A 27,969-nucleotide genomic window follows, 5' to 3' on the forward strand; every position below is an offset into this window, starting at 1 on the left:
TTGGTTGGTTGGATTTTTGCTTGTTGGTTTGTTTTTTGGGGAGTGCATGGACCGGGAATTGAACCCGGTTCTCTCACATGGCAGGTGAGAATTCTACCACTGAACTATCCTTGCACCCTCCGGATTGGTTTTTAAAATGACTGCCAGGGGCCACGGTGGCTCAGCAGGCAGAGGTCTCGCTTGCCAGGTCAGAGACCCGGGTTTGATTCCTGGACCATGTACTCCCCCCCGCCCCCCCCAAAAAAAAGACTCCGCTGGCTGCCAAGGGGAGAATGGGCTGGAGTGAAAGTGGAGAGACATGTTCAGGGGTAGTCCAACAACACAAGAAAAAGATGATGGAGGGCTGAGAGTGGCAACAGAGGGCTGGAAAGAAGTAGACCACAGGGCTGTGAGAGATGGAGGAGGAAGATGTGGAGGTAGTGGCCAGGTCCTCGCTCTGGCCTGCAACTCCACCCACCCTGGGAGCTTAGGGACAGGCTGCTGGGGTCAAGGCACCATGCTGAGTCTTATCCTGTTAAGCGGTGGGACCCAAACCTAGGACACATTCAACAGATTTTTTCTCAGAATGCTTCGACAGCTGCACCCCAGGGCTGGGCTCTCCCATTAGCAAGGTTCACAGCTGATAGCATGACTCTGCAATTATCTGCTAGGTAGCGCTATCTGCTCATCAGTCCTGACCAAAATTATCCTTACCCCTGCTCAAGGACCTGAGAAAAGAAATCTTTCAGTAAATTCACAGCCAGACTCTCCAAACCAGTAAATTCTAAAGTGTTCCTTGCCATCTGTGACTAGTTCTTTGAGGATGATGGCCCAGTGACTGCTGCCGTCAGAACCAGCCTGGGGACAAAGAGGCTGCAGCACGTGGAGCTTTATTCCTATCCTGATATTTACAAGTATATACAGTTGGTGTGAGCCTATGGTACATTATTTCACAAAATTATCTTACACCTCTGCACACTTCTGGGCTGGAGGCGGGAGATTCTGCTCTGAATGTCCCACAGATGGTAGAGGGAAAGGACGCTGACAGGAACTGCCCCCTCCAAGGACGTTCTCGGTGGCTGCCGGCCCCTGCTCCCCAGCCACTGCAGCCCTCCCATGGACAATCCTGCCTCCCACCTGTTCTCAGTGCGATGGCCGGATTTGGGTAGTGGTGGTGGCAATAGCTGCAACCAGTCTTTCTGCTCAAGTGGAAAAATACTTGCAGGGGGACCAAAAAAAAGCAATGGCCCCTGCTCATTATCAGTAAGAATCTGGGACCTGACTAAGAGCCTAACTGGATCCTGTGGAATATCAATAGCAGACCCAGGATCCTCTGCAGCCTCCACCCCCAAACCCTGGCCCCCAGCCTGGCACAACAGCAGGTGCCCATCTTCTACCACTTGGGCAGTCTGGCTTCACGGGGCACTGGCATGCATCTTTTCCAGGCAACTCATCCAGAACATGACCAGCCGGTTGTCTCGGTTGATGCAGAAGTCCGTGAAGTCCTTCAGCAGCCGATCGGCAAACTTCTCGTCCCCTGTGGCACTGGAGCGCCAGGTCTTGGTCAGCATGGTGTTGTAGGCCCAGTTATAGCCAACCCGCTCCTCACAGAACATGTTCTGGTTGGTGGAGCTGGTGGAGTTCCGCCGCCGTCGCTGCTGCCCGGAGAATTTGCGTTTGGAGTAGGGCAGCTGCAGAAATACTGTCCCTGCAGAGACAGGCGGAGGAACGATGTTGCAGCTGCCAGCCCAGGTGCCTCAAGGCAGCTACAGTGGTTCTGCTGCTACAGGCTGGGGCCCAGGGAAGGCAAGCCTGTGAACGGGGCCAGCCCCACCTAGGGCTCACACACGTACCCCAGGGGTCCATCCTCCTACCTGTTGCCCGTAGCTCCTCACCTGTTACATGGATATACTGAGGCTTGTTCTCAGCAGGAAAGTTGAAAGCAGAGGCGGAATATTTATCTTGTACAAACCCAAACCTAAAGAAAGGACAAGAAAACACACCATTTCAGGGCCTTCTCAGCCACAGGGGTGAGGGGAGAGTGTGGCTATTAGGACTCTTCTTCTGATGGCCTGAGGTAAAGAGATCTGGAAAGATCTTTCAAGATGGGACATTCAAAGGCTGCTTTATGCTGTCCTCACCATTTCCTGACCTTTCCTCAATACGGCTCACCAGCCCTCCTCTTTTCCTCCTCATGGTCCATCGTTGGAGGGAATGCCTCTTACCTGCTGCTCATCTCCCCAGCTGGCCTTTACCTCCTCTTGGACACACGCTCCCTCTGCCATGCACTCTCCCCTTGCCCCATTAGTACCTTCACTCTGACTTTTGCTGGAATCTACATCCTGTCTTGATTGGCTGCATACCCACCCACATGCTTGGGATTATTGATTCCTGGAGGGATTTGCCTTGGCCACACTTCTCTTCCTTTCTTCACTGTTCAGGTACTCGGTAAATGTTTTGGATTGAAATGGAATGAAATACCTTAATTGGAAGGTTTCCTTAAAGGTGTGGATTACCAGCCTAGGGCTCTCTGCTTCACAGTATTCTGAGAATAGGCAGGAGAAGCCATTTTCCACTATGGCTTGTTCTATTCCTGGTTTTCTATTTCCATAAAGCATATTCAGTACAGTTCTACCCAAGTGCTCTTTAGGACATGTTAACAGATGTGGCACCTGCACTCTTGAGTCTGAGGGGTTTATGTAATAAAAGGCAGTGATGTTGGCAGAAATAAAGGAAGTAAGATGCCTGTCTCTTTTCCTGGACTGAGCTCCTCAGGGAGATGCTATGTCTTATTTACCATATGAGCTGCCTGCTTTACACTGGCATTTGGTAATTATTTACCGAAGAACACATGAAGCCAAATATGCAAATTAAATGGTTGGGCTAACAGGTGTGGCAAGATCCCTGGTATATAGGCTGAGTCCTCACGCATGTAGAAAGGGCCCTGCATTTTGCTTTTATTTCCTCTCTATTTTCCATGCAAAGCTACTTATTTACTCAGCATTGACCAAACCTGACCTGAGGTGGTCTGGGACAGAAATATTCTTGCCTCATTTTGTCCTTAAGTCATCTAGAAAGATAACTTAACCACGCAGTCCCTGGTCGTCCTTCACTGTCCATCCAGGAAACATGCAAGCCTGGATCACGAGTGAGCACTGGGGAGCTTGTGCCCCGGGGGGCCAGGTACTTTTCTCATTCTTCCTGGGCTAGACGTTACGGGTGGACTAGTATTTCAATACAGGAACACATGAGAGCTCCACTCTAGTCCAAAGCTACCTACAGACAACTATTCTGGCCAAGGTGCATCGTTAGGCACTGTGGAAAGGAAAAAAAAAAAGAGAGAAAAATGCATATACCTGTCCTGCAGGGCCCCCATATCAGTGTAATAGATGGACAGAGTGTCTTGGAAGAAAGGGAAAGAGGAATCCAGAATGGAAGGGCCTGGAATATATGGTAGAGAAAGACTGACAGGTGTGGAAGATGGAAGGGGGATTTAGGAGTGGGGGTGGGAAGAGGTGTAAGTATTGGGGTGGGAGGGGGTTTAGGTGGAAAGTGGGAAGGGGGTTTAGGCGAGAAGAGACTAGAAGGGTATGTGATGTTGGAGGACTGAGCAGAAGACAAGGAAAGGAAGCTGCAAAGCGAAAAGCAGGCTGGAGAGGAGGAAATGGCAATGGTTTAGAGAAGACACGAGGATCTGGACTAAGGGGGATTCAGAAGGAGGAGGCTGTGAAGGAAAAAGCAGAAGATTTAACAAACAGTGGTTATGTCCCAAGTTATATATACAGCCAGCAAAAGTCTGACGACTGCCCAGCAATGTATCAGGCTGGCTGGGCTAGGCCTGACAACAGACTGATCAATTAGCTGGGGTATCAAAAATTACAATGACTAGACTGGTGCCAGGAACATCAGCAAATCCTCCAACCACCCCAGGAAGATGGGGTTATTCTAATCCCCATACTGCTATGAGCAAATGATAGCTAAGCAGTCCCAGGACTTGCTTACATTTCCTCAGCCAGAGCTTGATAGAGGCAGGAGCTTGAACCAGGCCTGCCTGCATCCTACACCGATGCTCTCTCCCACTGCCCACTGCACCTCAAGACTTTCTGCCCTAAATTTGTATCCCCTCCTGCTGGAAGGAAGAAATTAGCTGCTGTTTCATTCCTTCCACAAGGCCTTACTAAGTATCTGGGCATCTGAGCTAGGTCTATATAAGGTAAGCTGGGCCTGGAATTGGGTGAGGCAAAACTAAAGAGTCTAGACTTCATCCTTTAGGGGTGTGTGTGTGTGTGTGTGCACGCACGTGTGCACACAGGGGGTGCACAGTGGGGGTGGGAATGGCTAAACATGCCTGAATAAGGGGAAGATATGATACTGAAGGTGTGGCAAGAGGATTCCTGAAGCATATAAAGAGGCTTTGTTTCTATTATGATTAAGATAAATTATCAGTTAGATACTGAGTTGGTAATGTTTTAGAGACAGGTCTGAAGGGTAGGCAGCTAAGCCTAGGAAAAGCTCTCCCTGGTGCATGTATCAGGTAGTCAATAAACATCTATTGATTCATCTATTACTTTTTTTTTTTTAATTTATTCTTTACCACTCACTGTCTTTTAAAAATGTGTCAAGGGTATCTTGACAAATCTTCTAACTTTTTATTTCCTGCCATCTCCTGGATAGCTTGGCTCTGGAGGCTAAGGACAGAGCTCTATGGAAAAAGATAATAAGATCTAAAAAACAACAGCTACAAGAAGAAATGGAAAAAGATAAGGTATCAGTGGCTAAGAGAGTTTAAATGGAGTCAAGAGGCTATTCTGGAGGCTACTCTTATGCAAGCTTCAGCTAGATGCCAAACCCTGAGCAACATCATTACTATTTACCCTAAAGAACACCCAGGGCTCTATCTGAGAGTCTACAAAAGTTGCACACACTAAGTTTACTTTTCAGAAACTTAAAACCTTCAGATGGTTTCTAGGCCAGATAAGTCCTGAAACCCAGAGTGCCATTCTCTCCAAGAACATCAACCAGTTCTACTCCCCTATCCCATAGTGTCGACACCCCTTTTCAACATGAAAAAAGTTAGAATGGGCATAACCCAAATATCCCTCGTGATTGGAAGAAGGATCAGAAGACAAGGAGGAGTTGTAACAGAGAAGTTAGGATTTAACAAATGAATATGACTATTGAATATTGATATTTCTTTTTAACCTCCAGTGTCTTAGAATAGCTAGAAGGAAAAAACTGAAATTGTGGAACTGTAACCCATATCAGATTTTGAAATCTGTTCTATAACTACTTGTTAAAATGTACTCTGAAATGTATTGCTTTTTTGTATATATCTTATATTTTATGGTAAAAAAGGTTAAAAAAAAAACAAAAATGGACAGGTAATGCTCATCTTCAAAAACAAAGCAGAGTCCTGTCAGAGATAAGCTGTGAACTTCTCACCACTAGAAGAGGTCCTTTTTCCCAGAAATTAAACTAACTGGGTTTCACTTTGGTAGCTGCTATTCCAGCGTAAACCCTGGCACCTTCCTACTATTTTCGTTGGCTCAGGGACGCACCTGTGTGCAATGGCTTCCTGGAAAAGGTGCATTCGATCCCAGTACGTTTCCGGTTCAAAGCCTGAAAGGGAAAAAGAGTAAGTGCTGAGGTGTGGTCAAGAGGCTCCTAGCTCTCAAGGGTCTGCTCTTCCGGGCCCTTCACTGTGCTTGGTAGTTCCTTCCCCCTTGAGCCTGTGTTTCTGCTTTACAGAGACCAGCCTCCATCCTGAGGGTTGATGAAAGCGACACCTCTGAGTTTATACCATCCCTTTCCCCAAGCTGTATTCGGGTCTAAAAAGATGATGAACCAGTCCTCAGCTACTAGTGGGAGGTACCAGAACTCAATTTACGACTCATTCTGATGAATTCCTAGGCCAAAAGCTGAAAGGAGCATGATATTAAAGCATAAACAGAAGATAAACTTCAAATGCATGTTTTCTGCTTCGAAGGCTTAAAAAAACAATTTTTAAAAATTACAATTCTTTCGTTTCCCTATAAGAAAGGCAGCATTACAAGTCTCATGATTTTTCTAATAGTGATCGCTGGAGGAGGAGAGCAGAGCAGGTGCCCCAGCCTAGCTCCTTCTGTGCAGTTTTTGTGGAGGACCAAAGCAGGGTTAGGAAGTGGGAGGGCTGAGGCAGGCTGCCACATCACAGCAGGTAAAGAAGCCACCTCATGCTCTAGGGAATGAGGTGCTGAGAGCGGAGACGGCATGACACAGGACATCCCAAAAACCAGTGGGGCCGGCAGTGACTTTGTTCCTCTTTCCACAGTCCGGATATTCTATCTAGGATAGATTTGAAGCTCCTGGGTAATGAAAGTGCAAAAAGAGGGAAAAGGAGAAGGAAAGGGGGAAGACTTTGGCTTTAACTGGCAAAAATAGCACACACACATACAAGCACATTCTTGTCAGATTTTTAAGATTCTGAATTCACTGTAATAGGAAGGGGGAGATAACAGGAAGAGAATCAGCACAGAAACAAATCAATGGGGAAGATTCTAGCCCTTATTAATTTAAACTTGGACTCTTTCTTCTGCTGTAACCATGGCAACTGAGAGAAGATACTAGTTCTGAAGACAGGGTTATGACTGGCAGGGAAAACCATCCACTCACACAAACATGTCCTCCAGTGCCAGCCCTGTGAGCAATCCTTGCCGTTACAGTGAAGGTGGAGAATTCAAAAATGAATCTTTGGACAGAGTGTGTGTGTGTGTGGGGAGAACTTTCTGCCTCCTCAACATATTAAGAAGAACAGTATTAGGTGCTGCCTGGCTTAGGATTTTCAGAGATAAACACAGTTATCTGTCATTTCAGGACTGCACAAATGGTCCTCTCCCAGCTGCACTATGAGGTTACACGAGAGTGTGTGTATGTGTTTGTGTGTGAACTGTAAAGGACCAGAGAGCCTATAGCCTGTAAAGCCTCTTGGGGCTCACCTGGGGCCCCAACTATCTAGAAGACTGTGTCCATACAAAAACGCCTTCTAAATTGTAAACAAAGATTATACAAATGGGCGTTTGGAACAAATGCTGCTGGCACCTTGAGGGCAGCCTGTCGCAGGAAAAGCCCATCTGCCTGCCCCACCTGCCGAGATCTTCTCATCCTTTGGGCCAGTCTCTGCTGCTGACTATGAAACCAATGCATGAGATATGGAATGGCATAGGAAGAAAGTATCTCCCTTATAGCAAAAGTTATTTCTTTCACATTTATAATCTCTATACCCAAGAAACTACAGCATTCTTAACATCTCAGCAGCAACAACTTTGGCTTTTGATTTTTTTAAAAAGATCTTCTGTGAACTCATTGAAAGCTTTTCAGGAGTTATTTTTATGATCACGTGCAAAGGAGCACTTGGTGATAAGAAAAGTAGGTCTTTGATTTGTCCTGAGCCTGCCCTCAGTGTTCTGGTGGCTTGGGGATGAGCAGGAGGCTGGGGTTGGCCCTGTGTGTTCCTTTCCAAATGACATTCCTGTCCTGAGGTATGGACTCTGGGCTATGTCTTGCTGTCCTCCCCGAGCCTCCTCCTGCTCTTTTGTCTTCCTTGAGATGCAGGGCACGAGCCACAAGCCATGTTCCAGGTGCTGACATTTCACAGCTTTGCACAATAGGACACTGCTTCCTGTTTTTCTTTCAATGCCCCCCTTTTATGGCTATTTTGCGTTGAACAGAACATTTAAGCCTTCCTTGAGGTTCAAATTCCTGCAGCCTAAACCAGCCAGGCCTGGGCACATGGAAGGAGGGTGTGGAAAGAACAACAGAGTCACTCTTGAGGTATAGTGTACAAAGACCCCCTACCACCTGCCATTCCACTCTGGGCCTTACGATGGTCTTTTTGAGGTTGGCAAGGCAGCTCTAGCTGCTCCCATTTTAGGAATAAAAGGAATTTGAGGCCCAGACATGAAGTAAATTGTCCAGGGTGACTTGGCCAGTCAGTAAAGAACCAGGATTCAAACCCAGATTCTTCTGGTCTCTCATTTCAAGGGGCTCTCATTCCACTAGCCTGCATGGATTAGATACCCAGAGACGTCCTGGGTGGGGAGTAGGGAGGGGTCCTATGGGTTGAGAGACAGAAACCCTAGAGTAGAGGAGCTCTTACTATCAAACAGGTGCTCGCTGCCCTCCTTGAGCAGGCAGCTGATGTTGAGTGGGATGAAGAGCTGGGCGCGCAGGGGATCGCCGTACAGGTAACTCGGCAGCGCAAAAGGACCTTCCAAAACCGGAACCAACAAAAAGCCACACGAGGTAGCTTTTCGATGCCAGCCTTGGACCTGGTGGAGAGTACAGAAACAAACTGTCATTGCTGAGTTCTTTAAATGAGAGAAAATGCTTCCCAGGGAGTGAGCGTGGCAGCATGGGTATTGATTGACACATTCATTTATTAATGTTCACTGGCTCCAAACTGGTCCTGGACAGGAAAAAAACAACAACTTAGTTTTATCCTCTTGACAAATACTTGAGAAACTGAGGTGATAAATACAGCTCCTCTTTGTGGTCCGAGCTTCTGCAACTTCAGTTTTTCCTATGTGATGAACAGAGTACGGAGAGCTATTTCCTGCCTTGTAAAAGGCCTACTCATTCTATGGAATGTTGGTGGAAGGTCACCGGATATAGGTTAAGTCCTTCTATTTTTGTCCTTTATCATAAAAATTTAATAAGCCCAAAGTATCACATAGGAAAACAACCCACTTGGGTCGGCCAAGAGGAACATGATGTAGTCTTAAGAGATGACTGGAGTGGCCTCTGGCCAAAAGTGATAAGCCCTGAGACCTGCCCTATGGGAAATTTCCAACCACAGTCTGGCCCTGAAGACCGAGAAAGAAAAACAGCCTCCCCATCAATAACATTTATGGAGGGAACTACAGCAATGTTCTAGGTCTTAAGATTTTTGTAAAAAACAAAACTGAAAAACAGATGTGTGTATATACACACATACACAAATAAATAAGTGGAGGCATGTGGCTCAGGGATAGAGATGAGATCCATGTCAAATACTGTTTCAAAAAAATCGGTTGAGCCTATACCTCAACTTTCTGATTACGTTAAAAGTGGAAGGGGACCACTCTTAGCTCTTCTCCAATGAACATTCAAAACAATAACCACAAAAATAAATAAATTAAATAAAATAACAACAAATCAAAATCTCTGTTTGGCCAAAATAATTTCTAAATCTTAGCCCGTGACTCTTAATTTATGTAATATTTATTCTAGTAAATTCTGATATATAACAAATTTGGATACTTCCTTAAAATAACAATTAACCCACATTAGAGATATATAAAAACTTTCATCAAAATAATGATAAAGGGATTTGTAACTTTCAGTAGATTTTACATAAATAGATGTGAAAAGTTTATATATATTTAAGATAGTCGTTAAATTCCTCTATGGAAATACTCGTCTCACTGCCAAACTGCAGCTGCGTGCTTCTATGAATGTTAAGTTCATGTTGTTTTGAGTTAGTTAAGAAAAATATTCTTTATTTAAATAAATAAGAACTCTTCAACCCTATGTCAGAGGGTTAGTTTTCGCCTTGAAGGGGCAGTTATCCCAGGGCCAAGTGGCTGGGGAAGAGCAAGCTGAGGGAGATGGCAGCAAGGCCTCATTTTCGGTTTGAATCTTTAAGATGTTTCCCTGATGGGAGTCTCTCCTGGGTGACTGGGGATCTCAAAGGTGCCACTGCCCTGTGGAGGCAGAATGAGGGCTGAACAGATGGATACCCTGACAACTCTCTTTTCCAGGATACCATGCTAGGTGGGACAAAACTGGGTCTAATAGCCCTGGACAAAACCAAAGAAAACACAAAAAACTATCTGTTGCCAGTCAGTGCTGTGTTCATTTCTTTTTGGCCATCTCCTACCTTTGAATAAACTCTGAACTTTCCAGCTGCTCTCAGCTGTGTGGTGAGGGGTGCCCGGGCCAGGGTTGGAAGGGGAGCAGGGATGCAGGGGAGGCCACAGGAAAATAATCTTTTTGGTAGAAGGGAAAGTGCGTGGACAAAGAGTTGCAGAATGCAAAGATGGTTTGTGGAGGACTCTTGAAATACATTGACAATCTGGCTGAGAAACAGGGACTACAGATGGGGGTGGTAACCAGGGATGGCTTATTAGCACAGGATTTGCCTGATAAGGGAGACAAGCCAGGATGGACTGGAAGGAGGAAGGACGGGTAAGAAGACCAACCAAAACAGGGCTTCTCAATCTCAGCCCTTCTGACATGCTGGGACAGCGATTCTTTGGGGTCGGGGCGGGGGCTCTCCTGTGTGCTGGAGGATGCTGAACAGCATCCCGGCCTCTACCTACCAGATGCCCCCACAGTTGAAGAACCACTGAGTTAAAAGCTGCAATGTTCATTAACAGGAGAGTGATTAAATACATTACGGTACAATCAAATAATGGGATATTTTGCAGCCATTAAAAACAAAGCAGAACTATTTGTACTGATGTGAAAGATATATTAGGTAAGGGGCAAAAAACAACAAAAATAGGATATATCACATGTTACCATCTCTGGTTGTTTTTTTTTTTTTTTAAATAATATCCATATATATAAATAGAATCTCTTTGGAAGTACAATGAACATATGGTGGTGGTGGCTGCTTTTAGATGCAGGTCCCATGGGACTGGGGTAAGGGTGCGAAGGAGATTTATTTTTCATACTTAACCAATGATTGCCAAGTGGGGGCAATTTCTCTCCTGCCCAGGAATGTCTAGCAATGTCTGGAGACAAGACTGGGCTGGAGGGATGCTAGTGGCAAATAGTAGGTCAAGGTCAGGGATGCTGCTAAACGTCCTATAAATGCATAGGATAGCAACCCAAAACACAAAATTATCTGGCTTCAGACATCAGTAGTGCTGAGGTTGAGAAATTCAGATCCATACCCTTCTTGACTATTTGAATTGTACACTAGGTTTAATTTTTTTTTTAAAGAATGCATTCCAATAGTCCAGGTGACAGGTAATACGAAACTGAACTAAAAAAACAGAAGATATGGAGTGAATCCATTGTAATAAGCATCTACCTTGCCCCTTCACAAGGTAAGCCAAAGACACCGAACCCAAGGCATAAAGGCTCTCACCATCTCAAAGAGCACAGCTGCGGTCACTGCCATCCAGTGTAGCTTGATCTCAAAAGCCGCGTTCAGGGAGAAGTTTCCATGGTAATAACAGCTGCACCACTCCAGCCGGTCTGTGCGGTTGTTCACATCAACATCCAGGGTCACAGTCCTCTGCTCTGGGACAGTGGCAGCTATGTCAGTGCATAGGAGGGACCCCCAAGAGAGAGGGAGAAGGAGGAGTGGGATGAGGAGGAAGAATGAACAATCATGTATCAAGCTCCAACACTGCAAAGTCACACAATAGAAAATTGCAGATTCTAGAAGTTCCCTGGAAAACACCTAATCCAGAGGTTGTCAAACTTCTTCTGTAAAGGGCCAAAGAGTAAATACTTTAGGTTTTGCGGGCCATACCGTCTCTATCAAAATTATACCTTTCTGCTGCTTTAGAGCGAAAGCAGCCAATGACAATGAGTAAGTGAATGGACTCAGCTGTCTTTCAATAAAACCTTATTTACAAAAATAGATCTGAATTTCCGGTTGACCAAGAGGGTAGCACAGCACACTGCAAGGTGCTGTCTCCCCAAAGAATCTTTGAACAACTAGCAAAAACTGTCAGAACCATTCTCCTCAAAACTCCAGAAACCAGTTAAAGCATTGCAGTAACTGGGCAAGTGCTAAATCAAGAAAAAGTAGCTCAAGAAATGGCAAGTATGGTCATAGTGATGAATACACAACTATGTGATGATATTGTGAGCCACTGATTATACACCATGTACGGAATATATCTATGTAAAGATTGGTCAATAAAAATATTAAAAAGAAAAGAAACTAAGTGTGGTGCCCTTAACTAGTCCGACACTTACCCCCTCCCAGGCATGGTAAGAAGCCAGCATAGGCTCCCATTGTGGGTCCATGGCCCTGTTCCAGACAGAGCAGAGTAACCCCTATGCACATATTGGGGTGCCTGTATATCACTGCCAATCTATCAGGTATAGGCCTGTCTTAGGCTCACCTTCCCAGAATTTGACCTGAAGGCAGAAGAGCAGCAGGCAGACAGCAAAAGCAGAGTAAGAAACAATTCAGTAGAAGCAGCCTGAATAAAGGAATGCCTACATTAAGTCCTACAATAAGCACACAGGAGGGAGTGTAAGTCTATTTCAAAAGGAACAGAGGGGGCGTTTAAATTCCTGTAAACAAGGGAATCCCTAAGGCCACAAATAAGTCCAAGACCAAGTCAAGAAGCAGGCCTCCCACAGTCTCACATAAAACCGAGAGAACCCTGAACTTTACACTTGCCTCGGGTTGACTGTTTTGGTTGGAGGCCTAGGCCCTGAAGACCACTAGCCAGGCAGAGCCAATTAGCGAATACTGTGAAAGGCGCTTCGTGTTTTGGTTTGCTTGTTTTTATTGGCTCCTCACATGCAAAAAATTCTGTCTTATCACTAACTGGATAAAAACTTAAGGAACACACAGCTCAGGGATTAAATCCTGGAAGTAACACTTCAAAATATTAAAATGTAGAGCATGCAACAAGAATTTACAAGACAAACAAAGAAACAGGAAATGATGGCCTGTCCAAAAGAAGAAGACAAAATTCAGAAACCATCAATGAACAGGACCAGACTTTGGACATACTGGACAAGTTTTTTTTTAAAAAAAATACTTAATATGCTCAAGAAGATTAGAGAATAATGGAGAAAGAACTAAAGGATATGAGGAAAACAATGAAGTGAGCAATATAAAAATCTCAATTTTTTAAAAGGAAACAAACAGAAATACTGGAGTTGAAGACCACACATAACAGAAAATTTATAGATTTAGGGTATTATATTTTTTTCAAAAAATATATCTAAAATACATGAAAAATATATTCAGAAAGAAATGACTACAGACTTAGGATGGTGCAATACAAACAGATAAATAAAATATGAAAGTAGGCATTAAAGGAAGAATTGAGGGTCAAAAAAGGGATAAGGATTACAAAGACAAAATAGCAGAAGAAAATCCTGCACCATCAGCATTTACATTAAATATAGACAGATTAAACTCTCCAGTCAAAATGCAGAGATTAGCAGAATGAATAAAAAAAGCATGACCCAACTATATGTTGTTTACAAGAGACTCATCTTAAAGTCAAAGACATAAGAAGGTTAAAAGTGAAAGAGAAAAGACAAATAACTAAAATCAGAAGGGAAGGGGAGGGAGTTTCACTACCAATCACACAAAAATAAAAAGAATTATAAAGAGGATAGTATGAATAACCATACATCGAAAAATTAGATAACATAGAGGAAATGGAAAAATTCCTAGAAACACTAAAACTACCTACCATGACTCAAGAAGAAATAGATCTTAACAGACCAATGACTAGTAAAGAGATTGAATCAGTAATCAAAAATATCCCAACAGAGAAAAGTCCAGATGAATGTTACCAAACTTCCAAGAAGAACTGACATTGATCCTGCTCGAACTCTTCCAAAACCCTGAAGATGAGAATACTCCTTAACTCGTTCTATTAGGCAGACATCACCCAAATAACCAATGGCAAATAAAGACAGCAGAAGTAAAGAAAATTACTGACCAATATCCGTTATGAGTATAGATGCAAAAGTCCTTAACAAAATACTAGCAAACTGACTCCAACAGCACATTAAAAAAAAAGTGCACCTGATGATCAAGTGGTGTTTATCCCAGGTATGCAAGGGGATTCAACATAAGAAAATCAACTAACATAATACACTGAATTAAAAGAACAAAGGAAAAAAAAACCCGACAAGATCCTCTCAATTGATGTGGAAAGGTACTTGACAAAATCCAGCATCCCTTCTTGACAAAAACACTTAGAAATCTAAGAATAGAAGAAACTTCCTTAACATGTTGAAGAGTATATATGAAAAACTCACTGGTAACATACTTAATAGTGAAAGATGGAAAGCTTTCCCCCTAAGATCAAGGAACAAAACAAGGAAGCCCACTGTCACCACTATTATTCAACATTATACTGGAAGTTCCAGCCAGAGAAATTAGGCAAGAAAAAGAAATAAAAAGCATCCAAATAGGAAAGGAAGAAGTAAAACTTTCCCTATTTGCAGATGACATGATTCTGTTTACAGAAAATCCTTTTAAAAAAATCCACACAAAGCTCCTACAGCTAATAAATGAATTCAGCAAATTGGCAGGGTACAAGATCAACACCTGTAAATCAGTGGTGTTTTTTTTTTTTACACTGGTAATGAATAACCTGAGGAGGAAATCATTTATGAGTTTTTTTCTTTTTTCTTTCTTTTGCTGGAGAAATGCAAATGTTTAAAAAGATGATCATGGTGATGAATACACAACTATGTGATGATCTTGATAGCCATTAATTATAATCATGTCAAGAATGTTTGTATGTTTGTTGTTTATAATAAAAGAAAATAAAAAATATCCATTTACCACAGAATTCAAAGAATCAAACCAAGGATGTAAAGGATTTGTACAAAGAAAACTACAAAACACTGCTAAAAGAAATCAAACAAGACCTAAATAAATGGAAGGATATTCCATATTCATGGATTGGAAGGTTAACTATTAAGAAGTCAATTCTACAAAAAGTGATTTGCAGATTCAACACAATTCCAATCAAAATTCCAACAAACTTCCCCGAAGAAATAGAAAAAACAATCATCAAATTTATATGGAAATACATAACTATATGATTACACCAGGAGCCACTGATTGTACACTTAGAATGGATTGTATGGTGTGTGAATAAAGCTGTTTAAAAAGAAAAAAGCAAGAGGTGATGGAGCAAAAGACATCTGGATACTTCACATACTTCAAGCTTAATGTATAAACAAATGGAACTCAAAAAAAAATTATATGGAGGGGTAAGGGGCCCCAAATAGTCAAAGTTATATTGAAAAAGAAGAATGAAACTGGAGGACTCACACTTTCTGATCTTAAAACTTATTACAAAGCCATGGTAACCAAAACAGCATGATACTGGCACAGGGACAGAGAGACAGACCAATGGAATCAAAGTAAGACTTCACATATCAAGCCTCACATGTATGATCAACTAGTTTTTGGCCAGGATGACATGTCCACTCAATTGGGACAAAACAGACACAAAAATGTGTGTTTGGAAAACTGGGTATCCATATGCAAAAGAATGTAGAAGGTGGATGGTCACCTCACAGCAAATATAAAAATCAAATTCAAAATGGATCAAATATCTAAAAACCTAAAACTATAAAATCCCTAGAAAAGAAACATGGAAGCATCTTCAGGACCTTGTGTTAGGGTCATATTTCCAAAGTGCTAGCAACAAAAGAAAAAAATAGATAAATGCAACCTTATTAAAATTAACAACTTTTGTGTATCAAAGCACTTCACCATGAAAGTAAAAATACAACCTACCGAAAGGGAGAAAATGTATGAAAACCACATATCTGATAAAGTTGCTATGTCCAGCATATATAAAGGAATCCTACAACTCAACAACAAAAAGACAAGCAATTCAATTTAAAAGTAGGCAAAAAACTTGAATAGACATTTCTCCAAAGATATTCAAATGGCCAAAAAGCAAACAAAAAGATGCTGAATATCATTAGCCATTAGAAAAATGCAAATCAAAAAAACAGTGAAATACCATTCACACCCATTAGTATGGCTACTATGAAAAAAAAAGGAAAATTAGAAATGCAAAATTACAAACAGACAGGATGTGGAGAAATAGGAACACTCACTCATTGCTGGCGGGAACGTAGGTGCTGCTGCTGTAAAAGACAGTTTGACAGTTTCCAGAAAGTTAAGTAGAGAATTACCATACAACCCAGCATATCACTTTTAGGTATTTACACAAAAGAAATTACAGCAGGAAGAACAGATACTTGCACACCAATGTTCAAAGTGGCATCACTCACGGTTGCCAAAAGATGACAGTAACCTAAGTGTCCATCAGCCAATGAATGTGGCATATCCATGCAATGGAATATTATTCAGCCATAAAAAGGAATGAAGTTTTGATATGTGCCACTACATGGATGAACCTTGAAGACATCATGCTGAGTAAAATAAACAAGATACAAAAGGATAATATTGTATGATTTCATTGATATGAAATAATTAGAATAAGGAAAGTTAGAGAGTCAGAAACTGGTTACCAGGGGCAGGGTGGGGGAAGGAATAGGGAGTTAATGCTTAGACTGTACAGAACTTATATTTAAGGTGATAGAAAAGTTTTGGTAATGCATAGGGGTAATGGTAGTACAACACTGTGAACCCAATGAACAGCACTGAATTATACATTTGAATGTGGTTAAAAGACGAAATTTTAGGCTATATTTGTAACTATAATAAAATTTTAAAAACAAACAACAGGCTGGATTAGGTTGGTAAAGTGATAATCTGTCTCTCCCTAATCTACTCCAACCCCTTCATTTACAGATGTGGAAACGGCAGCCCAGGGAGGGGAAATGACTTTGCACAGAGTCCGAACTTCAGTTAGGCAGAACCCTAGACCTGATGCCAATGACCCATGAAGGGACAAACAGCCCAGACCTCAAGGGGAAGTCTTGTGGAAAGCAATAGTTCTGTAATGTTTTTCTCAAGAAATGGAAACTCATCATGAAACTTAATACACCGTTCCATCAACTGTGTGTTGCTCAGGGATTGCAGGTCAGTACTCAACTTGCTCATCCTAGCTGGGACTCTTGCTTAGAAATCTTACTCAGCCCAAGATAGGGAGTTTTTAGGGACATGCCAGGCAATCAAGTTCCTGAAATAGGCTCAGAAGTAAAGTTCAGGGCTCGGCTATGCGTGGCTGGATGCTGCCAAACCTAGGACTTCTATAAACAACTATCTACCCCTCATTTTCTCCTCCCCCTAAGAGTCCCATGGTGTTTCTTTATCTGAAGCAACCAGCTTAGTTCTGGGTTCTGCAGGTAAAAGCCTTGAATGGTTCTTATCAGTGACAAGGCTAAAATGGCTCAAACTCTTGAGAGAGTAATTTTAACCAGCTTCTGTTGGGAGCGAGGGGAACTACAGCTAGGGCCCTGAATGGCTCTTAGGAAAATAGATAACTCATTGCTAGGTGACCCATGTATCACTGTCTGCAAAGCAGGACATGTAAACTGGGAAAAGCTCTAGATTGGAACTGAAAGATCTAGACTCTGCCATTTACTTAGTCATATGGTCTTGAGAATGTTGCTGAACCTCTCCTGATTTAGTTACCCGTCTGCAAACTGAGATGATGCCAGCCCCATCTCCTTCAAAGAGAAGCGGTAAGGATCAAGTGAAACAATGCATGAGAAGTGATTAAGGACTTCCTCTCTTACCTTCTCCTCTAGCCATCCTCACTTGTAACTCTCCTCCTTTCCTTCCATTTCTGTTATTCCTTCCTCCCATTTTAAGCTGTCAGCTCACCAAGCCTCAATCTGAGGCCTCTCCATGACCTCTGTGGACACTGCTTAGCTGTTAGTGACACTTAAGAGTAAAGAACTGCTTGGTAGCTCCTATAGGAAAAGGTTCATCAAAACTAGATTTTGTCTCTGCCTCATGTTCTTTTTTTATTTTTTTTAAATTAATTTTTAAATTAAAAAAAAATACAACAAACAAACATTCTTAACATATGATCACTCCATTTTACATATATAATTAGTAATTCACAGTATCATCACATAGTTGCATATTCATCATCATGATCATTTCTTAGAACATTTTCTGCTTCATGTTCTTGATTCATGATACCACCAGAGTAAACCTTTACTTAAGAGTTCAAATCAAAGAAAAGAAAAGGTCTTCTCTCTGGTGTTGGATTCTGTATATTCCTCCCCAAGTAAAAAGCCCTTTGTCACAAAAGAAAGGGAACTGAAGAAACTAGCAGGGGGTGGGCCACGGTGGCTCAGCAGGTAGGAATGCTTGCCTGCGATGCCAGAGGACCCGGGTTCGATTCCTGGTGCCTGCCCATGTAAAAAAAAATTACAAAAAAGAAACTAGCAGGAACTTCAAGCATTTCTCCTCTCCCATCTGCAGGTTAAGTTCAGAACAGACTGTGCAGAGGGAGCCCAAAGATGTCACTGTTTAGCCAAGGGGTTACAGGCTCAACTTCATACTCAAGGGGTTAGATTTGACAGTATGAAGTATTTCAGCAGCCTTGCAATGCTTACACAAGGAAGCCCTGTTGAGTTGCAGCCTTAGGTGATTCTCTGAATCATTACGTGGGTTCCATGAGAACTGATTTACTCACCCTGGGGACAAAGAGAGACAGCAAGTACCTTAACTCTGTGCAAACCTAGAGGAGGAGGAGCTGAGAATCCTTCACCCAGGTCATAGCTGGGGGGGGGGGTCTATGAATAACCAGGAAGAGGACCAATGTCACTGGAGGAGAACGAACACACCCTCCAGGCAGGGGATAGAAGCTGAACACAGGATGACTTGTTCACAACCAGAGGCGCCCCCAACAGGGGAATGGGCAGTCTCCGTTGTGAGTGCCATGTTGATGGAGATTTGCAGGAAGAAGCCAACTCTCCACTTATTAGGAGTGAAAAGAAAATGTTCAACTGTCAAGGTTAGGACAGAGCCATGCTATAGTCCCTTCCGACCCTGAGATACAGTGAGTTGTTAAAGAGAACCCTGAGAATGAAAAACCATATGGGGTGGGCTTAAGAGACATGGGACTGTTTTTTTCTAAAGTCTCAGATATCCCTACAGCTTCACAACTCAGAGATGCAGGATCCCAGCGGAAGTGGGAGCCACCAAGGGCCAAGCTGGAGAGGACTGTGGGCCAACCGTCAGGCATTTCAAAATAGCACTCCTCTGCTAACTTCCAGCTGAGAATCAGAGATGTTTAAAAAGGAACATGCCAAAACAAAAAAACAAACAAACAAAAAATAAAAGGAACAAGTTATAAATGATATATAGGCCTGCTTCTCTCTATGAATCATGTTAATTTTTTTCTTGAGGAAAAGCCAATTACACTTCTCTTAAAAAAAAAAAAAAATCCCAAACACTGAAGATAGATTAATTTAAAGACCACTGACTGATCCTTCTCACACAAGTAAATAACAAGGTGAAAGTCTCTAATCTAGACAGAGAAAAGTCTGGGAAGAAGCATCTCAGATCATTAAGACTAAGGTCTGGGAGCTGTTATTGGGTAGAATTAGCTGTAGTAACACCATATGGGGTTCAAAAGGAAAAGAAATCCACTTCCTAGTGAGAGAGCTGATAGAAAAGGAAGCTGACGGAATGAAATCTCACCCTAACAATCATGGGAGTCACTGAAAAGCTAATACGAAGTTATTTTAAAAACAAATGACAACAAAAAGAGAGAAAAACTAAGAACAGGATGTTTTCCCCAGAAGACATGCACATGTACAAAATTCTGCCTACTTTCAGACTCAAAAACCTCCTAAAGCTCATGCACAGACCCCAGACTGTAGAAGTAACACCTCTCCTTGTTCCTACTTTGCCTTGTTTTATGGACATACGACTTATTTTTTCACATGCAACTTTCAAAAAACAAAACAAAAAAGTTTTTATTACGAAATATAACAAATATACAGAAAAGTGATAAATTTCAAGGTACAGTTTAACAGGCAGTTATAGAGCAAATTTCAAAGTACAGTATGGGTTTACAGTTCCACAATTTCAGGTATTTCTTTCTGGCTGTTCTAATATATTAGAAACTAAAAAGAAATATTTATATAATGATTCAGTAGTCATAATCATTTGTTAAATCCTAACTTCTCTGTTACAACTCCTCCCTCTCCTTTGATTATTCTCTCAATCTTTAGGGATATTTGGGCAATGACCATTCTAACTTCTTCATATTAAGAAGGAGCAATGTGACTTCTTTTTAAGCACAATTTTCTGAAGTAATTAAGAACCAAAGCTAAACTGAGAAGACATGAATCTCACCTTAAGCTTAAGATTCTGGCAGTCAAGAGAGGGTTTTCCCAGTCTGCTGAAGGAGAAGACTTTGGAGATGAGGGTGCCCATTATCAAGATAGCGTCACAAAATCAAAACGATGGCACAGAGGTGACAATTCCTGAAGCATTTTCCAGAAATGCTAACTCTAACTAAGGAAAAGTGCAGCCAGTTGGCTGAAGACTACACACACATCCCCGTGACACGCGGCTTGCTTGTTCCCTGGCCGCGGATCATGCACACATCCCTATAACACACGGCTTATCCGGTCCCTGTGCTTTCAACAGAATGAGGAGCACAACTAGGGCCTCTTTGGTATTTGGACGATTAATTGCTTAGTGTCAGAAGGTCTGCTCTACATCGAATAAATTTCCCCCATTTTGACAAACAACATTCATTCACAATTTTTGTACATTCAACAGATATTTATTAAAGCCTACTATGCATATATGATTGTTCTAGGTGCTGGGACATTTAGTAAATAAATTTCATTGCAACGCTTAAGCCCCCAAGGAAGAAAAACACATGAATGGTATGAACACATGCACAGAAGCAGGCGACAGTAAGAAGCAGAGTAAGAGACCTGAGTGGGTAGGGTAGGGGTGGTCAGGGAAAGTCTAACAGAGTCAGTGACCTCTGGAGAGACTGAAGCAATCAGGGATGACCTCCAGGGCATCTAGGGGATGGTCCTCCAGGCTGCAGGGGCTGAAAGCAGACATGCAGTTGGCATGTTCGCAGGCATATAAGGAAGCCAGTGGGGTAAAGCAGAGCAAGCAGAAGGAGAAAGATGAGGCAGAGAAGGAATATCATATAGAGCAGGTGGGCCGCTGAAAAGATTCTGGTTCTTATTCTGGGTTAGCTGGGGAGCCATCAGACAATCCTGCTTGGAGGAGGAACAGGATGTGACACCCATTTTGAAAGGTCTCTCTGGCTCCTGTGTAGAAAGGAGACTTTAGGGGAGAGAGGTGGGAAGCTGGGAGGTCAGGTGAGAAGTGACTATGATTATGCAGACAAGAGATGATGGTGCCCTGGACCAGGGGGAGGGGGGTGTCACATCAATTTTGGAAGTATACTGAAGGTAAAGCAGACACAACTTGCTAATGGACTGAATACAAGGTGGGAGAGAAAGAGAAGAGTTGTGGATGACTGATTATCCTGGCCGAAGTGACTAGAATGAAAAGCAGTGCGGGGAGGAAGGGGATAAGCTCTGCTTGAACATTTTCTGTTTAGCCATCTAAGTGGTGATGTCAAGTAGGCAGGTGGAGGACGGGTCACAAGCTGGATGGCATGGTCTGGGAGGGAGACAGAAGCCTGGGAGTGACCAGATCTAGGAGTAGTTAAGGCCATTAGATTAGATGGGCACCCTGGGGCAAAGAGATGATGGCCCAAGTGGAGCCCTGGGTGCCGTAATGCTGAAAGGCCAGGGAGCTAAGGAAAAAACCAGGAACGGGGCCTGGTAAAAAAAAGAAGAGAGCTAAGAGAGAGTGGTGTTCTGAGAGCCAAGAAGAGGAAGCATCTAGAAGAGGAGTCAGGGGTCATCACATGCTGCTGACAGGGCAAGGAAGATAAGGACTGAGGAATGACTGCTGGACAGGGGAATGTGGTGGTCGCTGGTGACCCTGACAAGAGCTGCTCCACCAAGGGGATGGAGAGAAACTTGACTCAACTGGCTGTTTTTTTTCTGCTTGTTTCTTTGTTTTGCTTTGCTTCTGATGGGCGAGAGGGCCTGTGTCAGTATACTGATAGGATATAGCAGATGGGGAGAGTTGACAGGGATACCACCCTGAGGAATGTGAGGTGTGAGGTCCAGTGCATATGTGGACACTGGCCTCAGAGAAGGGGAGGGGTAGTTCAGACATGGCAGTGGGGGAAGGCAGAGGAGTGGAAAAGATAGCTTCTAAGAGGGCAGAAGATGCATAGGAAACTGGGGAGGTTACTTCTGATTGCTTTCATTCTCTCAGTGACACAGGAAGTAGAGGGTGGGGATAGGGAGCCAGGCTGAGAGGTTTGAGGGAACAGAAAGAATGCTCTCCAGAAAAGCAGGAGGGTGAATGGACTAAGGAGATAGAACACAACCACCAGGCAGCAGCAAAGGCCCAGCTGAGGTGAGCGATCATGAACCTAAAAGTGAATAGATGTATACCCACCAGAATGGCCATTATCAATAAAACAGAAAACGACAAGTGCTGGAGAGGATGTGGAGAAAGAGGCACACTTATCCACTGTTGGTGGGAATGTCAAATGGTACAACCTCTGTGGAAAGCAGTCTGGTGGTTCCTCAGGAAGCTAAGTAGAGAATTGCCATATGACCTGGCAATACTATTGCTAAGTATCTACTCAGAGGATATGAGGGCAAGGACACAAATGGACATTTGCACACCAATGTTTATAGAAGCATAATTTACAATTGCGAAGAGATGGAAACAGTCAAAATGTCCATCAACAGAAGAGTGGCTAAACAAACTGTGGTATATATATATATTATGCAGCTGTAAGACAGAATAAAGTTATGAAGTATGTAACAACATGGATGGACCTTAAGGACATTATGCTGAGTGAGATTAGCCAGAAACAAAAGGACAAATACTGTATGGTCTCACTGATATGAACTGACATTAGTGAATAAATGTGGAGAATTTAATTGGTAACAGAGACCATCAGGAGATAGAAATAGGGTAAGATATTGGGTAATTGGAGCTGAAGGGATACAGATTGTACAATAGGACTGATTGTAAAAACTCAGAAATGGATAGCACAATACTACCTAGCTGTAATATAATTATGTTAAGATACTGAATGAAGATGAATGTTAGAATGATAGAGTGAGGAGGGCTAGGGGCACAAATGAAATCAGAAAGGCAGACAATAAAGACTGAGATGGTATAATATAGGAATGCCTACAGTGTATAATGATAGGGACTAAACATACAAATTTAAAGATGTTTTTGCATGAGGAAGAACAAAGGAATGTCATTATTGCAGGGTGTTGAAAATAGATGGTAATTAACATTTTAAAATTTTATGCGTGAGACTAAAGCAAAAAATGTTTATTTGGTACAAAATTCATATTTTGACTAGTGCAGTTCCTAATATAACTTATGTAGACAGCTTAACTGAACACCGTAAGTACATGGAACTTTGAGTAGGGCATAAGATTTTGTAGATTTGTCCAGAGTGATGCCCCAATAAAACCCAGAGTGATTTGAACAGTGAGTAAAAAGTATTTGCAAAGTTCCGTTGGGGGAATGATGAGAAAGGGGAAAAATTTAACTTCCCCAAGTGGAAAATTCTCGATATTCTCACAAGCAGTGGGGACAATCAGAGCAACAGACTGAGCTCCCAATCTTGAGGTTTGTTCATATGAAACTTAACCCCACAAAGGATAGGTCAAGCTTACTTAAAATTAGGCCTCAGTGTCACCCCCAAGAGAACCTCTTCTGTTGCTCAGATGTGGCCTCTCTCTCCAGCCAACACAACAAGCAAACTCACCGCCCTCCCCCTGTCTACACGGGACATGATTCCCAGGGGTGTGGACCTACGTGGCAATGTAGGACAGAAATCCTAGAATGAGTTGGGACTCAGCATCAAGGGATTGAGAAAACCTTCTCGACCAAAAGGGGGAAGAGTGAAATGAGACAAAGTGTCAATGGCTGAGAGATTCCAGAGTCGAGAAGTTATCCTGGAGGTTACTCTTACGCATTAAATAGATATCACCTTGTTAGTCAAGATGTAATGGAGAGGCTGGAGGGAGCTGCCTGAAAATGTAGAGCTGTGTGCCAGTAGCCATGTTTCTTGGAGATGATTGTATAATGATATAACTTTCACAATGTGACTGTGTGATTGAGAAAACCTTATGCCTGGTGCTCCTTTTATCTACCTTATCAACAGATGAGCAAAACATACAGAATAAAAACAAATAATAGGGGGAACAAATGTTAAAATAAATTTAGTAGATTGAAATGCTAGTGATCAATGAAAGGGAGGGGTAAGGGGTATGGTATGTATGAATTTTTTTCTGTTGTCTTTTTATTCCTTTTTCTGAATTGATGCAAATGTTCTAAGAAATGATCATAATGATGATGAATATGAACTATGTGATGATATTGTGAATTACTGATTTATATATGTAGAACGAAATGATTATATGTTAAGAATGCTTTTGTTTGTTAGTTACATTTTTTTCTAAAAAATTAAAAAAAAAAAAAAAGTGAATACATGTGGCAGGGTTGTGGGCTTCCCTCTGGCTAGGTATGGCTGGTGGTCCAGGCTAGGAATAGGCAGAACTGGCTTCAGCCAGGGTTGGCATTGAGCTCTGTGAGGATGGTAAAGGTAGAGGCACAGGATTGGAGTGTGCATGCAAAGGAGTGAATGTCAAGACAGACCACACCCTAAGCTGTATCAGGAAGGAAGTGAAGACGTAAGGTGCTTGATGAGAGTAGAAGGGTGGCGAGATTAAGTAGTTATAGGTCCTGGCCAGGGTCAGTTGAGGAGCAGGGACACTGGAGGGAGCGTGCTGGAAAGACCAGGGTAGAGGGCTGAGAGCGATGAAAAGCCACATTAGGGAGTTCCAGGGACCTGAATGCCCTTCATCCCTAAGGGCAGCAGCCACTCTGAGACCTGAGCTATCCTGTCAATCCTCTAACATTCTGACAGGCTTCAGCTTCTGTCCTCAATCTCCTGGGTCAGGCAGTCCTGGGAATAAACTCCAGCTCCAGCAATTACTGGATATAAAACCCTAGAACTTCACCTCTCTGAGCCTCAGTTTCCTCAACTTGAGAACATAAATGGTGGTATCTATGACGGGACTGCAGGAAAAGCTAAATGAGATGATTTCTTTTTTTTTTTTTTTGAATTTATTAATTAAAAAAAATTTAACAAATGAAATAAAACATTAACATAGATAATCAGTAATTCACAATATCATCGCTTACTTGCATATTCATCATTTCTTAGAACATCCGCATCCATTCAGAAAAGAAATAAAAAGACAACAGAAAAAGAAATAAAACAAAAAAAGAAAAAAAAAAAGATTATACCTACCATACCCTTTACCCCTCGCTTTCACTGATCACTAGCACTTCAAACTAAATTTATTTTAACATTTGTTCCCCCTATTATTTATTTTTATTCCATATGTTCTACTCATTTGTTGACACGGTAGATAAAAGGAGCATCAGATGCAAGGTTTTCACAATCACACAGTCACACTGTGAAAGCTCTATCATATTCAATCATCCTCAAGAAACATGGCTACTGGAACACAGCTCTACATTTTCAGGCAGTTTCCTCCAGCGTCTCCATCACACCTTGAATAACAAGATGATATCTACTCAATGCCTAAGAATAACCTCCAGGATAACCTCTGGACTCTGTTTGGAATCTCTCAGCCATTGCCACTTTGTCTCATTTCACTCTTCCCCCTTTTGGTGGAGAAGGTTTTCTCAATCCCTTGATGCTGAGTTTCAGCTCATTCTACGGTTTTTCTCAATCCCTTGATGCTGAGTCTCAGCTCATTCTAGGATTTCTGTCCCACGTTGCCAGGAAGGTCCACACCCCTGGGAGTCATGTCCCACATAGACAGGGGGAGGGTGGTGAGATTGCTTGTTGTATTGGCTGGAGAGAGAGGCCACATCTGAGCAACAAAAGAGGCTCTCTTGGGGGTGACTCTTAGGCCTAAATTTTAAGTAGACTTGACCTATCCTTTGTGGGGTTAAGTTTCATATGAACAAACCCCAGCCTACAGCTTTGGTTGTCCACACTGCTTGTGAGAATATCACGAATTCAACTTGGGGAAGTTGAATTTCTCCCCATTCTCACCATTCCTTGAAGGGGGCTTTGCAAATACATTTCCACTCACTGATTGAATCACTCTGGGATTCATCGGGGCATCAATCTGGACAAACCAACAAAATGAGATGATTTCTTGCTTGGTGTAGGGCCAAACACACAAATGCTCTAGAAATCCCTGGCATCACTATTGTCGCTACCTCTACACTACATCAGGCAGGTCTGAAACATCCACAAACTACACAGTTGGAAAGCGTGAGAAGGGGAACCTGGGATCAACAGGGAGCAAAGTAGTACACTACTTTCTAGCATGCCAGCTCCAGCTCTAAACATACATTCTATCCCAAACTCTGAAAATGATATCGTTTCTTTAGAAGCTTCCCATATACCATTCAGAACCATAGACAAGTGACTGCCACTGTACTTCACCAGTTCTTGAGCATGCTATAATTGCAGGTTTGCCAGACTCCACCTTCACCTGGGCTGTTGGCTGTCGCTTCCCACTGCCACCTGGTGCCTGCCCCTTTTCATTTGCTGCTTCATATGGGCGGCCGGGCCCTTCCAAGGAGAAGATGCATTGAGTGTGGTGCTTGCTATTCTGGGGGCTCAAAGGCCTGTGGTATCAAGCCCTAGTGGTGCTCTGGTGGGTGGCTGGAAGTGTGTATCCCAGGATAATAGGTTTCCCAAAGAGGTGGAGAGTTGGAAATGCAACAAACAGGAGAGGAGGAAATGACTGCCTGCTGGAGGGTGAAGGAGTTACTATTCCATTTCTGCACTCTGAACCCCTTTATTTCTCCTCACAATACTGGGCCATACCGGGGAAGCCAATGAAGAGGGGAAAAGGCCACCTCCAGAGCCAAGTGAATCTAGGGATCTGGAAACCAGGCTGATATTAATGTTTCTATTCTACAACCCAGGTAAGAATACCAGTTAGCTGGGCATTAACAGACAAACTAAGTAGAATGTAGACTTTTCCTGGAGTTTAGTCTGTTTGCTTTCTTCCTTCCAGAGGGTTTCAGGATCACTTCTAACCTGCCCTTGAGATGAATCCCATGAGCTCTTGCCTAGAACATATATTTTCTAAAGGTGCTACAACCCTACCCATCAGTCCAGCCCTGCAGTGCATGGGTCCCCACTTCCTGTCAGAGGTTACCACTTTTCAACAAGCAGGTGTTCACCCAAAGAGAAGAGAACAAGTTTACATCTGTGGATTCAAGCCCATTTGGTGAGGGAGGGAGAAGGGGAAATTCATGCTTAGGATGAAGATTTGCAACGGATGGCTTTTTAGCTTCCTTCCTGTCCTGAGATCCTAGGATGCAACAGTTCTCATAGGAAGGCTTCTAGCAAGAACTAAACCGGCAGTGAGGGACAGCTGACCAGGTCATATCTCTTACATCCTGAGGGCCTCCTGGGGAAAGGTGCCACATTTTGTATCCTCTTCTATCCCTACAAGTTTAGCACAGAGTTTTCCTGATTTGATAGCAGCTGAGTACTGTTTGTTGGTTGGGATGAGAATGAGGCTCAACCCACAAACCAATGGTAGATACCATGGGAGCTGGTAATGCCAACAGACAGAATGGCCACTGTGACAGCTATAACCCCTTGACTAGCCTTGCCTGCTCTCATGACCACCTGCCATCCTCCCTCAATTGCCCACTCGTGCATCCCCAGACCCCAGTGGGGTCAGGCATCTACCTAGAAGTGCAGCTGCCTGGCTCCGTCCTCCAAAACTGCGGCTAAAGGAGCTGTGTCTGCTTGCATAGGAGGCTGGTCGGCTGGGCAGCCAGGGCAGAAGGAAGGCAGGAATTTCAGAGTGCAGGAGCTCTTCAGCTACAAATGCCACCTCAAACCACTTCCTCTGGAAGCTGGTGAAGTCATCCACTGCTGTCGTGTGCCAGGTGGCAGGCTGCTGCATGGCCACTGGGGAAGCAGACAGGAGAGAAGGAACCCTCAACACAGACACTTATATTCTCCGCAGCTTCAGATGCCTTATTTCAGAACATGTGGTGGTTACTCAGTTTTATTTTTTCAACTAGGACGTAGAAAAAGTATGGATTGGTCAAACTTAGAATTTAAGGGAAAGGGTGATGGATGCACCACAAGAAAAATAACCTGCACAGATCCACTTTTCTTATGTTCCTGGGTAAGAGAGCATGGTGAGCAGTGCTAATTGCTTCATCTGATTCATCACTCCTTAAAC

At 42.9% G+C, this 27,969-nt stretch overlaps 1 protein-coding gene across 9 annotated transcripts in view; it reads right to left on the reverse strand.

Annotated features, from left to right (window-relative positions):
* Nucleotides 1-232: 232 nt before the first annotated feature.
* DEPDC5 (DEP domain containing 5, GATOR1 subcomplex subunit) overlaps nt 233-27,969 on the reverse strand; it is a 161,840-nt gene continuing 134,103 nt past the window's right edge. For 8 of the 9 annotated variants that reach the window (XM_077160443.1, XM_077160449.1, XM_077160451.1 and 5 more), the window contains 6 exons: nt 27,465-27,689; nt 11,093-11,262; nt 8,114-8,285; nt 5,538-5,598; nt 1,875-1,957; nt 234-1,687 (listed from right to left, as the gene is read on the reverse strand). In XM_077160443.1, the coding sequence (XP_077016558.1) occupies nt 1,395-1,687; nt 1,875-1,957; nt 5,538-5,598; nt 8,114-8,285; nt 11,093-11,262; nt 27,465-27,689 (1,004 nt within the window). In that variant the 3' untranslated portion in view covers nt 234-1,394. Of the gene's footprint in view, nt 1,688-1,874; nt 1,958-5,537; nt 5,599-8,113; nt 8,286-11,092; nt 11,263-27,464; nt 27,690-27,969 lie in introns of all 9 variants that reach the window. The other variant, XM_077160444.1, reaches the window with a different exon arrangement.

This window comes from Tamandua tetradactyla, chromosome 5 (assembly GCF_023851605.1).
Source record: "Tamandua tetradactyla isolate mTamTet1 chromosome 5, mTamTet1.pri, whole genome shotgun sequence".
In the NCBI taxonomy this organism is placed as follows: domain Eukaryota; kingdom Metazoa; phylum Chordata; class Mammalia; order Pilosa; family Myrmecophagidae; genus Tamandua; species Tamandua tetradactyla.